A 16,704-nucleotide genomic window follows, 5' to 3' on the forward strand; every position below is an offset into this window, starting at 1 on the left:
GTGACACTGATCAAAGTCTAATGAATCAATATTAAAGAATATAGACAATCCTCAATTAGAAAACAAAAGACAGTAGCCTTCTGTTTATCTAGAATAGCTGGGGAATTAGATGTCTGAATTAATAATATATTTTGGTTAAAGTTACTGTTATAACACATGTGACCATTAATTTTCAAAACATTACAATACAATAAACGTTGTTCAGTTGTTTCAGTTGTGTCTGATTCTTCATGACCCCATTTCTTGGCAAAGATACTGGAGTGCTTGCCATTTCCTTCTCCAGCTCATTTACAGATGAGGAACTGAGGCCAACAGGGTTAAGTGACTTTCCCAGGGTCACACAGCTAATAAGTGTCTGAGGTCATATTCGAACTCGTGAAAATGAGTCTTCCTACTTCCTGGCCTGGTATTCTATCCACTGCTGCCCAAAGTACACATTAAACCACTTTAAATAACAGTTCATCTTTAAGAGTACCCAACTGACCTAAAGTGCATGCCTACATTATCGTTATTAACCTTTGTAATATTAAGAATATTTAAGAATATTTGAGTTTTCTTCTTGAAATATAGATAAGTGAATATTTACTGTATTCCAGAGCATTGAGATTCCCATCCATCATCTCTACTTCACCACTCTCCAAAAAACAATAATAGTAATTTGTAAATGCTATAACATTCTCAGTGAAAATCAAGGATAGCTTTCCATTCTCCTGTCTTCACATCACAATAAACAGAATGAGAAAATGAGCTAAATTATTTTTCCCAATCTAAAATTTTCAAGTCTCTTGATTTTTTGCTGCTAAATTTTATTTATTTTAAAAAGAGCAGTTTCTAGTGAGCACAAAGATGTGCTCAAACTCAGTCTCAATAAATAAGGACCTTAACACAAGGGTAAAACCTTCAGGGTAATTTTTCTTGTAAACTCTGTAGAATGTGTAAATAAAAATTGACTCTAAAATACTGGAGCAGATAGTCATCTCCTCTTCTGCAATACCCTAGGTACTTAATTTATTTCTTAAATAAAAGAAGAAAAAAACTGAAAGAATCTCCTGTAGTTTTGAGATGAATGTGGGAAGAGTCCTCAATATAATGGCATAAATCATAACTAGTCAAATCAAAATTCATAAAGCTAAAACAGAGAAAAGAAATTCACAAAATACATTAGAGTGTTGGGAGATCTGACCAGAGAACAGCAATATCCATCCATACTAGGTGGAGTAGGGTACAAGCATTACATTATAAACTCAAATGCCCAAATATAGAAGGGGAAATCAGAGGACTGACAATGCCATTTGCTAGTTTTTTACTCTCTTTTTAGAGGACCACAAATCCCAGACATTTCACAATACAAATAATCTTTTTGTCTCTGTACAACATACTGAGTAAATCACATCTCAGGTGGTGACAAGACCCTCTCTCTCTCTTTTTAGCCTCCTGTCTTGGCCTATAGCCAAGAAGATCCACAGTCATCTGGCTATCTATCTACCATCTGGATCCTGGAATGTATTTTCATCCAAATGATACTCTTTCTTTTTTCTTTTGGTAACATAAACAACATACAGTCGCAGCTTCCCCTTTCCTTCAGTCTTTGAGATAGTTACCCCATTCTGACCTGGCATTTTCTCTAAGATCTATGGCTCAAGGTGCACATTCACTAATGCAGCCTAGAATGCAAATCCCTAGACCATTTCACCACTCCATATTAAAAAAAAAAAAGATACTATATCAAGCACAGAATGTGTGGCTGAATTTTCCAAGAGCATTATGAGTTTATTTCAAATAAGCATCCCCCAAAACCTAAACTAATCTGTAAGTCCTAAACAAAAAGATCCTATGAGACTGCTATTATTTCAGTGATCTCCACTGAGTATTGTGAAATTGACAGCAGTAGTTAGAATTAGAAATGAAGATATTCCAAAAGGAAATAACTGCAAGTTTATATGTGGATTATGTTTAGTTTTCCCACAAATGCACAAAATGCACATGAAATAACAACGCAGGATTTAGGTTGCTATCTTATTCCAAATTGTCTGTAATCTTGATTAATGGATACACCTGTTTAAAGAATACCTAAGTATTTGAGGGTGGAGGATAATCAACTTGTAATAGAATATTAGCCAGCATCATAGATCTTGTAATGGAAAATTCAGTAAAAGAAACAAATTCTTTCACAGAAAAAAACTTTTAAAATAGCAAAAACAAAACAAAACAAAACAAAAAAAACAAACCCAAACTACTACTTCATTACACAGCAATTCTAGGCAATCATCACAAATATTGAATAAAGGGTATATTGCTCATTTGACTTTTCCATCTCAAAGCACTCAGGTCGCTGCCTGCATATCCCACAGGTAGTTTTTGGTTTTTTTTTTAAATCTTGAAAGTTTAACCAATATATTCAACAAAAAGGATAAAAGTCACACTTACCCTCAGCCACTGTTTCTCCGTGAGTGCATCACTGTAGTCCACGTCCCGGCGCTGGCGGGACCCTCTGCCAAATATTTTCTCTTCCTCTTCTTCACAAGTAAGTCTTTCTACTTCAGCATCATCTTTAATAATCCAGGATGGCAGCTCATCTTCTTCCATCAAGCGAGGCTTGCGTTTTGGGTTCCGAGCATCCTCTCTGCGTCGGTCCATGTCCATACGCTGGATAGTAATTGACAAAAAATGATAGGGAAGTTCAAGAAGAAAATCACACATATTATCTTATCAATTAAAATTACATAACATAACACTACTGGCTACTATTATCATCTCTTTACTGCTATGTGAAGAATGGGTATAAACAGTCAGTAATATTTGTTTACCAAATTTTACTAAAATTTTACATTTTGCTAAAATGTAAATTTTCCTTTAGATAATGAATTTTTAAAAATATATTTCAGGTATGACTAATTAAAATATATTTTTCTAGAGTAGAATATTCTTTCCAGGATATAAATTAAAAAGTAAAACCCTCAGTCTTTTGAAGAGCATTTTTATTCAAGTTAAAAAATTACTTTCTACAGAGAGAATTAAAACATTGGAATGAATCTAATTACTTAATGTGCCTCACATTACAGAATTGCCATAGGCTTGTTCAGAAATTTGGGGGTGGAAAAATAGTGTGTGTCCATTTTATTTACTATCTTCAATACACAGAGCCCTGTTCTACACACTGTGAAGAGATGCATGCCACTCAATCCTTATTTTGTCTCTATATTTTAATGAAAACAGTATGAATCAGAGACGTCTTGATCTCAAAGGTAATTTAGTCTAAATTGATCAAGTTACAACAATATTTATAGATGTCATATTATGAACATTCTTGAATTATCGATTTTCCTACCTCACTCTCTCTTAAAAAAATTTGGTTTGTGTCTAAATCAACTGAATAACTAATTCATTTGGCTTTAATCTACTACTCAACGATCTAGTATCCTCTATAGGCCAAAAACACTCCACAAAATTTACCTTCACATTGCTTAATATTAGGGATTAATCATTGTTCAATATTTATATGATCTAGGATTACTAATTATTAAAATATGATTTTGCCCCAGTTTCCTGAATATTCCTTATATATGTGAAACACAGGCTGTACTTTTAATGAATACCAAAATTACATTAAAACCCCCAAATACTCAGTTTGAACCAAAAAGTTAACCACCAACACTAACCTCAAAGAAATTAATATCATTGTCTCTCAGGTAATTCTTTAAATTTCTGCAGGTCTTAAATTCACTAACTCAAAGGAATTACAGTGACATATTTTTAAGCAAAAATCAAGGAGTACTGTCTGATAAAGAAGATTCCTTGTGTGAAAACTCATTAAAAGGGTACATTCTTTTCCTGAAAGCAAAGTTTTCAAGGGTATTCGGTTGTGGTAAGTATAGCAAAACCTCATTAAGATACAGATTTGGCCATCCTATGGATCGCGTGACGTGGACAGTCTTTATGGAGGTTCTAGTATTATCTCCTAATTGTCTACTATTGGAAACTACTATTGGAAACTCCACTGTGTTTCAACAGGTAAGGAACAAAAGATTAATATTCATTCCTTTTTATATTGTGGTACTTGAAAAGAGGTTCTATATATGGTATCTTCAACACTGTTGGTGGTCCCATAAATAATTTATTTTAAAATGTGATGCCAAAGTGACATAAAATAGGATGATGCTACTTCTGTCATATTGCGATGATTCTCTGGACCAGGAGACACAACAAGCTCATCAAGGGGTTATGGCAAATATACATTATCCTACTGAAATATTCCAAAAGTGGTATAGTATTAGTGAGCTATGACCTAAATAAAATTTTCTTTATGAAAAATTATTGTCATGTGCATACGCATGATACATGATGAATTTATATCCTTTCATACTGAAGAGAGGATGTGGGGGAGGGGTCCCTGAAAGCCAAGGGTTGTGCCAAGGACTGAAAAGTTCGGAAAGACTTGCTCCAGACCAATCATAATAAAATGACAAAAGAGTTATTTTTTTTCATAGTTGTGAGAATAAACTTTTTATTGACAGGGAAAATAAAATGATTTCTAGTTTCATTTTCTTAAAGATGGAAGATATAGTTGATTAGCATGAATTAAAGTACCTAATTGGTACCTTTTTATCCCAACAAAATTCAATCTACAATATGCATACATGTATAATATGCATATACATTCAAATTACCATCCAAGTTATCTAGAGCAAGAGAATTCTGAGGCAATTATTAGCAGTGAATATTCAGAACTTCTCTCCCTAAGTTTCAAAGTAAAAACATATTTTCCTCAAGTGGGCTATAAATTTTAGACCAACAAATCAATTATGAAATAAGCATTTTTCTTGCCCTGGGTGGAAACACAGTTTCTGAAAAATCAACATCTGTATAGATAATTAGCATGAGACAAACAGTTGCTTAATCAGCTTCCAGAAACCGAAGAGAAAAATATGTAGAAAAGTTTTTTTTAGAACATAATTATCTTATTGTCTACAACTAGAGATATAAATTAGTAAGCATGCTTCTATGTGCATGGGTGTTTCCAATATTTTAAATGAGATAAAGATAACTATGAAATGTGTAAGTGATCCAGAGTTTGTTTCGGTCAGTAGTTTGCTCTCTTTCCTTCACCATAGGTGCTGAAAAGTTACCACATTTTCTTTCTTTGTCCTCTCGTGGAGATGCTAATGAACTAGCAAAATGAACAAAAGACAGCTCACAGGCTATGGGAAAGCAAAACTCCAGATAAACTAAAAATGAGATAGTCTCTGAATACACAAGGTAGTAGGGGGGAGAGGTGCTGCAAAAGTTTTTACTTGCTCCTTAAACTAAGTCCATATATACTCAATTATGACACATCTTTACCTGTTGTTAAAAATTCCCCTTCCTTGTCATGTCAGGAGCCTGCCTGCTTGGCTATGTTTGGAAATGTTATAATCAACAGCTGGTACCTATTGACTACTTAGCTGTCTGCAAAGGGAGAGAAGGGCATGATACCATGCCCTTTTCCCCTACGAAGCTCCAATCAGGAAAGTGGGCCCCAGTGAGTCAGGCAGCTTTTAGCTTAATGGGCAGGGCTTCCTTGATTCAAAACTAACCTGATCTTTGGAAAAGGTCAGGTCTGAGACCTCCACTGACCTTTTTATCTGGCAGTGTGTATAATGTAAAAAAGCAATAACAAAAAAGTTATCTCCTGCCTTTAGCTTGATTCTTAAGAAGTGACCTGACTCGATCAGTAGTGGATAGGGATTGAAGACAGAGGTCTTCTGAAGTCTCTCTGACTCCTTCTCCAAGGGAGCTCTGCTCTGCCCCTCTTGGTGGGCCAAAAATAAAAAACACACCTTGGTTCTTCTGCCTCCTTGGGGTAACTGCATAGCTGGCTCCACTGGGGCTATACCAAATATTGATTAGTAATCCAGTGCTATCTTCCTTTCAAAAATGATTGCACGTATAAAATAAGAAGCAAGTCACTCTGGCAACATAATTAGTATACTTGCTTTTTTCAGTCATACATCTCTCCCATGAAATTTGTGATGCCAGCTATCCCATACAGCTTTCTATTGGCACTATGTAGCAGCCCTATCACACCCACCATGTGCTTCTCATTCCTGCTGGCATGAACCATAACTTTAATTCTTCACTGACTTTAGTGTTCCATTACTTATAACCATGCAGCATTAGCATGCTGATACTGGTGTTAAAAAGATGTGGGTGTCTTTTGTCTGAGAGGAGGCCTAGGTTATTAAAAGTTTCCCAACTATGATGCAGTTCACTTTCCTACTACTCCTTAGTTCTGGAACCAGTTCATCATTCATTTACATATCTATAAATATGTGTGTACTAATGGACCAAGTATGAGTTGTCCATCTAACTGCAACTGGACAATATATATTTTTCATCCAATCCTTCTTTCCATGTGGACAGACAGGCTAAATTATTGAGCAATTACAGATTGCTTTTGCCTTTGTGGAGCTCAGGGCCTTGATGCCATTAGTATAACATCTGGAAGATCTCATCATAATAGGCAATCTCTCCTCCTGTTGGAATCTATCCTAGTCATCCTCCATGACAATGTCAAACTACTTTGATGACCATCTGTTTCCTTGTCTTATTTAGTGTTTGATGTTAATAATCAGAGGCAGTGTAAAGGATCTCTTGTTATTTCTTTCAAGTAATCTTGTATGATCCTAATATAAACACTCACACACACACACATTCACACACACATACACACACCTCTATATGAAGGTGCATTGTTAGAGAAGACCCTTTAAGGGAGCAATGTGGAACAAATACTTTTTCATAGTCAGTAGGGTTTTTTAGTTCTATGTGGATCTCCTGCAGAATATACCTTGTAAAAGACAAAGAAAAAATCTCCATTTATCATAATTAAGGATGCTCTAAAAATGTAGGTGAGAGTATTCTCAAGAAAACTTTGTTAAGACAGCAAAATAGGCATACAGGTCATTGATTAATATGATTTTTGAATGCTCCTTTAAGGGGCAATAACTTGTTTTCTCCCGAAGCATGTGGTATCTTCTCATCCTTCAGATTTCTTGATGATTAATCCTTCAATGCCCTTAATACTGTATCACTGTTAGCACGGACCTCCTCTGTTTCTGCTCAGTCTGGTCAAGCTGCCTTTCTTATCTTTGTTTGCTGTAGTGACATTTCTACTTCCTTGTGCTGCATATTTAAGACTGTGATGTTAGAATTTTAATGTGTTGCTCCCATTGTCACAGACAGGGAGGATTGGAAAGAAGTAGCAGTATTTGATGTCTGAGGCAGTTTTGTGGGGATTTTGGCCTCCTTGTGGAGAATGATGCCCACTTCCTAAGGCCATGGTCTGTGTTAGCTAATAAGGAGTTCTTCCTTTTTAGTTCCTGTTTTGTAGGATCAACAGTTTGTTTCAATGAACAATTGTGACTCTCAATTATATATCATATCTTCTTATGTCTGTTCTTCTAGTTTGGGTATCAACTTTGGTTTCTCAATTGACTCCTTGACTGTACAGGGATAGCTACTGTGGAAAACATTCTCCCATCTGCAACCTGTTATTTCTTGATTGTTAGGATGAAGTAATTCCATTTTCTATATTGTTGGGTATTTATGTCTTTAAGAACCTTTCGACTTTCTTCCTGACATAAGCTTTGACAGCATTTAATAACAGTTATAGTCAGCATTTATAGAGAGCTTTAGGTTCGCAAAGAGCTTTATGTATTTTATTTCCCTTCATTCTATATAACTCTGAGGCTTCTGCATGGTCTTCATGCCTTGGGCCTCTTTCCTTTCTTACTCTTGAATAATATCATCCAACATATTTTTTACCATTCTCTCCAATGTCCAGTGAATTGACATCACTAAGTACTAAAGTATGTGTTGACTGAATTTGGAAGGTCTTATAAAATTAGTCACAAGAATTCAGCTACTTCATGATCTGGAAAAGATGGTGGTGAATAAACAATGGTCTTCATGTTATATTTTTGTTTGTAACATGGGTTATTATGGCCAAAGGATTCAAGACAAAATTGCCTGGCTACTGGTGATGATTCTAGAGATACTCAGCTTGCCTGGACCTTGTACCACAGCTACATCTGTTGCTGGGATGACAAAGTCATTCCAGCATGGCACAACAGAGTTCTAAGGGCATAGCCCTAAAGTTCCTCCAGGCACCCCCTCACAATAGTGAGCCACTGTGATGAGCCTTGATATTCTACAGACCAAATTCAATAGTCATCACTTTACTATTAAACAGCTACAAAATAGCAGTCAATTTTGCAAAATTAAAAAATAAAAGAAATTCACCTCTAAGGTAACAAAGTCATTACCTACTCTGCAAGCCTCTTGGCAAGAACTGTAATTCCTTTATTTAATGTTTGAATATGGGTCAGGTCAATGCTAATTTAATACCATAAATAATGTAGGCCTCCAGGGAATATAGCCTTCAGTATCCACACTGTACGTGACAAAAAGCCACTTGTCATTCACCAGCCTGCATCATGGCTTTGCAGTGACTCAACCTGAGCGTTTAATCATCTGTGTGGTGAACTAGTAAAATTTGGCATCTTCAGCTGCCATTTGCTAATATATGGGTAACCCATCATTCTTACACTTCTCCATTTCATTGCAAAGCAGTTGAGATGGAGTGCAGGTAGTGTGGGGAAGGACTTTAAAGGACTTTTACGTGACTTTTGAACTTTGACACTGTTCCAAAGAGCTAGGTTTATAGGTCAGTAAATTACTGCATTGGAAAACCCAAGATCTTATTTTTTATACTTCATTATCAATGAATAGAATTTATAACAACATAGGAGATCTTCTCTATAGCTCTTCCACTCTACTGACGACTCCTAGAGGCCAAATGTATCAATGAAGAGTCTTTGGGGATAATGTGAAAAGAAGTCGATAGCTGAAATATGAAGTTTGTTTATGAAAAAATCTTCTGAAAAAAGGGAGAATGATCAAGAGGCAAACGACTTAAAAAGAAAAATCACACAAGATCCAAGGGACAATTTGGTGTGGATTGATTTGTATTAAATTATTCTAAGTTTTGATCACTGAATGAAAGTTGTGATGCACAAACTACATTTTAGGATTAACGGTGCTCTCACGGCAAAATTTCTTTTCCCAAGAGGGAACATTTGTTTTACTCTAGTAAGTGAACGACTACAGGAGAAAATACAGATTTTGTAACAGACACTGTCAGGTTCACTTAGCTCTAAACAAAACCACTCTTTTTTTAAAGGAAGGACATAGGAATCAGTAATTTTGCATTTTAATTGTTTTTGCAACATTACCATAAAAAGGTCAAATTCCTCTTCTCTACGTGCAATCATTTGATTCAGGGTCTCATCATCAGGAACTTCATCTTCTTCCTGGGCAGAAGAATAGAGAAATTCATCATTTGAGGGGTTGGTTTAACCAAGCGATCTCTGGCTAGTCGGACTAATAATATATAACCATAAGTCTCCATATTACAATATTATCATTCTGAAATATAAAAAGAGAAGTAAACAGACATATGAATCTCTTTTTCTTTTCCCATATATTATAATATATATATAATTATTATCATCTTACATCTCATTTCAACAATCTATCCAGACAAACATGTAATGCTTATTATTGATATTTATTATAATTCACTTCCATTTTAGGTGAAAAAACTTCTGATCTGGTCATTTTTCTTCAAAGTCTTACAAAAATGGAAATATGTGAGATATGAGTAATTGTCAGCTAAGACTCCAGTACTTATACCAAATAGTCCAGATTACAATATGTGAATTTATTTTTCAAATTCAGCATTAAAAATTAAGACCCCATACTCCAGACCTGGTAGCTTAAAGGTGATCCCATAAAAGGATCAGAGGAGGTAAAGGATATTTCATAACTTTTCAACCCCTAGACAAAGGAAAAGTACGACTTCTGATGATGCCCTTAAACAGAGCAATTGTTTAAACATCTTTTGAATGAATGAATGAAGAAAAAACTCATAAGACACTTAAATGAGGTACAGAAAAACGATGAAGGTAAAACCCAGAATTTCAGGCATTGGTACAATCTAGCCTCTCTTCCCAACACGCTACTGAAACAGCTCTCTCAACTGTCACCAGTTACGCAATCATCGAATGCTCGGTCCTCATTCTCTCAGACCTATGGGAAGCTTGTGGCACTAACGAATACCTTCTCCTATTAATTCCCTCACTCTTCTCTTCACCTGGGACACTACACTCAGTTTTTGTTTTTTTTTTTTTTTACTTTCGTAACTGATCCTTCTCGATGTTTCCCATTAGCTCCATGCACCCTTCTCAATCCCTTAAGGTATATATTACCCAAGATCAGAACTTTGGTTCTCTCTCCTTCTCTCTACAGTTTTGCCCTTGGCAATCTAATGGATATACACCATCTTTTAATATAAACACATATGCACGGTGCATATAAAGCCTAGTATGACTGCATACATGAAATTTCCATAGCATGTATGTGTGCACATGAGTGCAAACACATATGTACAGCATGTAATATATACATAGACATGCACCATATAATATATACATATTTACACATATATGTATGTGTATGTATGTTTGTGTGTGTGCTAACAATTATACAGTGTTTACTATGTACCAGCCACTGTGCTAAGTATTTTCTAATGATTATCTCAATTGGTCCTCACAACAGCTCTGGGAAGTAGGTGCTATCATAATCCTCATTTTACAGATGAGGAAACTGAGGGAAAAAAAGTTAAGAAACTTGCCCAGGGTGACACAGCTATTACGCATCTGAAGCCGTATTTGAACACAGGACCAACATTCTACCTACTATATGCCACCTCTCTGCCATACACATACACAAATATATATAAACGTACCTACAAATACATACATATGTATATGCTCATGTTTATTAAGAGAGTTATTAGACAAAGTGCTTTGTGAGATGCTAGAAGAAAAGCTATTACAGAGGAGACTAGGGATGGCTTCAAGAAGGTGTGACACTGACTTAGGTTTTAAAGAATGGGTGATTCCACAGACAGGGTGGAGAGAAGGTTGTGCTTGTCCTTCATTCTCGAAGAGGACCATTACATCAGGGACATGATGACATGACTTTCAGTTGACTTTGATTTGAATGAGGGAGGGCTGTGCAAGGTCACCAGCCTCACTTTCTCCTCCAGAGCCAACTGGGTCCAGTGACCAGATCAGGACAACTGGAGATGGCCCAGGATGCAATGGGAGACCTTGGCCCTTTCAGGCTAAGGCCTTTTCAGGTACTTACTTTGAATGAGGTAACACTCATTCAGTGAAGAGGCCTCTTTAAGAAGTCAGATGGCCCCTTCAGTAAAAAAGAAATCAAATTTAAAGGGAAGTATTCAGGTATATAGAGCCTGATGAGCCAAAGCCCATAGGCAGGGGAAGGATTACTTTGAAGAGACTGCAGATGAACGAACTGAGGATGCTCCAGTAATGGCAGGTGGTATTGAAGGCCTGGAGGAAAGCCGCGTAAGAAGGAAACATCTAGGGGATTTGCCACCTGTCAGGATATAAGGGGAGAGGAAGAGAAAAGGGTCCGAGATAACTAAGGTTTGGATTCTGTATTTGTACATGTATTCATCTGCCTATGTGTACATGTATGTACACAAACCATTATACACATATGTTTGTAAAAAGATGACACTGTTTAGCCTTTAGAGTTCACCCTGACCTGGTCCCTGACCTCTTCCCACATTGGTGGGCAATGTTCCCCCCTCCCCCACTCTGTGATCCAACCAAGTTGCCCTGCTCTCTGCTCATCACACACAACGCTCTAAGCCTCGCGTTCCAGGCCTTGAACCTGCTGGCTGTCCTCCTTCCTCACCTGTCACTGAGCCCAAGCACCACCTTTTGCATGAATCCTCTCACCCAAACTAGTTCTATTTAATTGTCCTGCATATATTTGTATTTATTCACTTTTCACTTATGCTATACATACAAAATTCACACAAAGTACTGTTCCTGCCCTCGGAGCTTGCATTCTGGTTTGGGGATAAAAAAACAAATAGATACCTGTCTGATTGTCATATGTGTGTGGCCATAAGTACAGGCTTAGCAGGACCTGAGCTGAAATTCAGCCTCAAACACTTACTAGCTGTGTGCCCTGGATAAGTCCCTTAACCCTGATTGCCTCTACACACACACGCGCGCGCGCACACGTGTTAGTGCTTTATCCCCAAACTAGAATGTAAATTCAATAAGGACAGAAAGACTTGCTTGTATTCTGTTCCCACTTAGCACGCTGATCAACATCATGTAGTTTGCTGAATGACTTTTTTGGGGCTCAAATGGATGATTTGAAAAACTGCATGGGGAAGAGGATGACAAGCTGGCTCAGGATTTAAGAATTGGGTTCAAGTCTTGCATAGGCAACATAGCAGCAAATCTCTAAGACTTACAAGGTATGAGGAAGTTGCTGACTGGCAGTTTCTACACTGAGAGTTCTCTATGCTGATGAAATCATACATTAGCAAAATGAAAATGTTGAATTACTACAGAAATTCTGTGTGCATATTCTATATACATAGGTCTATATGCATACATATAGACCTATGTATATGCCATATACAAGTATATACACATAGGCATACCTACACCTTTAATGTCTCAGAATTCCTGGATTTTGATTCAAACCTCTTAAAAATGTTCACTAATACATGAGTTTCAAATATTTTTTTAAAAATCAAAGATGATTTTTTCAGTATAAGGAACTTCTGATGAGAAAATCCCCATGCCAATGCAGATCAGCAGCTGCTCTGTAATTTAGAGTTGCTCGGATGTGCTGTTTGCCTCAGTTTTCTCAGTTAAAATGATCAGGAGTCGGAAATAGCAAACCATTCTAGTATTTCAGCCAAGAAAACCCCAAATGGGGTCACAAAGAGTTGGAAATGACTGATATGACCAAACAAGGGGGTATAATGACAGGATGAGTGATCTGCCAGGGATTACAGAGCCAGGACCTGAACCCAGATCTTTCTAACTCTGCAGTCAATCCTAAATCTACTACAAACACTATGTCTCATTTCAAACAAGGAATAAAATTAAATTCTGTTCATAAAAATATGGAGGGAATTAAAAAGTGAAACTTCAAATACATTCCAGCATAATGATACTCGTTAGAGCCACCAAAGAGTCAATTTCAATGTATCTGTGGAGTAAGAAATAGAGAGAAAACAAAATAATGTCAACCCGCCAGTCACCTAAAGGATATGAGACAATTTATTTTAAAAGGATATCATTTTAATGGATTATGGAGCACATGATTAAACCATACTCCCCAAAGGCCTAGAAACAAATGAATCAAGCCAATAGCTCCTGAGAAATGATCTTTTGGGTTTATTTTCATATTGGCTGCAATTCAATTAGTTTAAATATGAAATTGCCTACAATAAAGCCATATTGAATGGGAAATGAATGTAAGTTCTCCATACAACACTGTTGTTTATGCATGACTTATTCTGGTTAAGTCTCTAGGCAAATAGGAAGATATCCTTCACTGCCTCATCACTAGTCAGATCCAGCCAATCTAATTAAAAATTACCAGCTACCCAGCATTAGGGTGGAATATCTTTATCATCCACACTGAAAAAGAAGGTGCTTTGGTAAAGTGAGTATCTGAATGTGGGGAGGAAAACAGAAGCAGCATTTATTAGGTACCTTCTGTATGATGCCAGACACTGCACTAAGTTTTAAAATTTCTGTATGCAAACTCAGAGTGAGTGTCATGTCATCTACTGCAGGTGGTGAGAGGCTGCTGGTAAAATGGAATGACAATCTGACATGAGATTAGGAGACCTGGATTTGAATCCTGGCTCTGGCCCTTATTAACTTGGGCAAGTCCCATCATCCATCTGAGTCCAAGACCATGACCTGGTAGACTTAACCCATTCAGGTCCAACAATGTCCTGAATAATGGCGGACTTAGCTCTGTTTCACTTCACATTCTGGCCATCTTCTGACCTGCCGCTATGCATGTCATCTTCAGGGAACTAAAGCAGTTCGCTGCTGATATATGAAAGCTCAGCCTTAAGTACTCCTTAGCTCACTTTTCTATGAGGAATTAAAATTAATTCAACGAACATTTACCACATACAGCTTCATCCTCTGTCATGTTTGGGTTGCTGTGAGGAAGCTGTTCCATAAGCCCCCTAGATTTATGTAGTAGCAGAGGCAGTGTAGCTTAGTGGTCAAGAAGACAGGAACATCTAGGCTCAAGTCCCAGCTCTGATCCCTGGTCTCCAGTTATCCTGTAGATATCTTATTTGTATGTCGATGCTTGCTTATTGTCTCCCTTATGAGACTGTAAGCTCTGTGAGAGCAGGGGCTGTCTCTTACTTTTCTTTGTATCTCCAGAACTTGACACAGAGAAGGTGCCAACTTGAGCATAAACTGACGAGGGTCTGTGATGCATTAGGTGCTCCTTCTTTTCCATTGGAATCACAACTCTAGTTCCTATCGCTATTTGTTTTTGAGTCATTTTCAGTCATGTCTGACTCTTTGTGACCCCATTTGGGGTTTTCTTGGCAAAGATATTACAGTAGTTTGCCACTTCCTCCTCCAGCTCATTTTACAAGCAAAGAAATGGAGGCAAACAGAGTTAAGTGACTTGCCCAGGGTCACACAGCTAGGAAGTACAGAAGGCCAGATTTGAACTTAGGAAGATAAATCTTCCTGATTCCAGGCCCAGCACTGTGCCACCTAGCTGCCTTATCCTTATAGTCTTATCTAAATATAAGTTATTATATTAAAGAATATCGCTTCATTTTACCCATACAACTGAATAAACTAGATGACCAAACTTAAATAAACATCTTCTAATAACCTGGCCACTAAGACAAAACTTCAACTTTTCAGACTCAAAAGTTGTTTCCTACATTGTTGTGATAAAAATGAACAATACCTACACATCTCTTTAATGGAAGTATACTCCCACTTTAAGAAAAACTGAGAGCTGTAAATGCAGAGCTGATAATCTAAACTATTAGACTAGAGGTTAAAGGTCACATGTCTTATGAAAGGGTTATGACTTCAGGATTTTTATGACTTAGACCTGGAAGGGGCATTAGAGATTTTCTTGTCCAACTGCCTTCTTTTATAGAGGTAAAAAGTGAGGCCCCTGAAGGTAAGTGAATTGTTCAGTGTCTCACTGATTGTAAGCAGAAAATGTGAGATGAGAACCCAAGTTCTCTGACTCCATGTTCAGTGCTTTTTCTGCCATTACAAGCACATTTAAAATATGATTTAATTGAAAATGTTGATTTTATGTAACACTACCATAGGTATTTACTATTTAGAATAAAATAAATATTTCACAGTACAGGATCCTAGACAAAGCCCCTTCCCAAATGCAGGGAATCCCAAAACCTCAGTGCAGTTTTGAGCTTTACTGGCTTAAAACTACACTGAGACCTTTGGGAAAATAAAGGCTACCTACTGTGTAATGAGAAACCCAAGCTTGGGGAATCTACTTCTAAAAATGTGTGAAGGTGCATAATGGAGAGCTAGGATTCTGTCTGTCTCTTATCTATGTGTCTATACAACTATACCTAATTCTCTTATCTACACCTGCATTTATCTGTCTACATATATGTACATGCATAGACATATATACACATACATATACACATCCACCTATAGAAAAACAATGTGTATAGTCCAAATTTTTTTAATATGGTATATTCATGACTTTGGTAAATATATAGTTTCATATGATATATTATGATTTATATTTTTAGCATGAAATAGAATGTTACGCTCCCCAAGACAATGCTTTGCCCACAGCTTGTGTTGAAGAGAGGCCCCATGTTTGGCTACTGTAGTGAGGACAATACATCACCCTTCTTCCTACACACCTGTTAGATGATCACATGCCCACTTGGGGTCCCCATCTGGAAGTCACTGAACTAGACAGATACTGGAACAATCTCTGCAGCACAATTAGTAATTTCCTGACTTGCCTTAATGATAATGTTATCCTTCATAAGGTGAAGAAATTCACAAGGGAAAATTCTATTTTGAATCAGATCCTCCTCCACAAAAAAAGATCTGGTTTCTGGAGTAGAAACAGTAAGAGAGGTAAAAGTAATGGTTTTCTTGAAATTTATGACAGAGAAGGAGAGGGAAGGCTTGGGAAATTATGACATGCATCATAGATGTTAGGAGAACAAATTTCAAAAGGCTCTTAGAATGGATGGATGCTAGGAACTAAAATCTGACAATCAGCCCAGGAGAGAAGGGAAGTTCTCAAGAATAAAGTTCTGAAGGTAGCAAGAGACATGTGACTAACTAGCCAACTTAGACTTTAAAGACCTATGAGGAAGATATAATCAAGGTAAACCAAAGCAGTGCTCTTTCTGACCAGCTGCTTGGCAGAGTGGATAGAGAGATGGCATGGGTCTTGTCAGATAATGTCACATGAGCTGAGGCTGGCAAAGAAAGCTAAAGAAAAAGGATTTTTAAAAATATACCAGAGAAAATAGGAAGGGCATAGAAAATCAAGCAGACAGAACTACTAATCATGGAAAGAAGGCAAAACCGCTCCACTCATCTTTGTTTAATAATAGCTAGTGTTTATGTAGCACTTCAAGATTTGCAAAGTATATACCAAATATTTTCTTTTATCTTGTCGACAGCCCTGAGAGAGGTAGGTGCTATTGTTACCTCCACTTTACAGAGTAGGAAACTGAAGCACAGACTAGTT

At 37.0% G+C, this 16,704-nt stretch overlaps 1 protein-coding gene across 8 annotated transcripts in view; it reads right to left on the reverse strand.

Moving 5' to 3' along the window:
- SMARCA2 (SWI/SNF related BAF chromatin remodeling complex subunit ATPase 2) overlaps window positions 1–16,704 on the reverse strand; it is a 203,918-nt gene that overhangs the window by 55,137 nt on the left and 132,077 nt on the right. For all 8 annotated transcript variants that reach the window (XM_072610780.1, XM_072610788.1, XM_072610797.1 and 5 more), the window contains 2 exons: window positions 9,273–9,350; window positions 2,428–2,646 (listed from right to left, as the gene is read on the reverse strand). In XM_072610780.1, coding sequence (XP_072466881.1) covers window positions 2,428–2,646; window positions 9,273–9,350 — 297 coding nt within the window. The remainder of the gene's footprint in view (window positions 1–2,427; window positions 2,647–9,272; window positions 9,351–16,704) is intronic.

Source organism: Notamacropus eugenii, chromosome 1 (assembly GCF_028372415.1).
Source record: "Notamacropus eugenii isolate mMacEug1 chromosome 1, mMacEug1.pri_v2, whole genome shotgun sequence".
NCBI lineage: Eukaryota > Metazoa > Chordata > Mammalia > Diprotodontia > Macropodidae > Notamacropus > Notamacropus eugenii.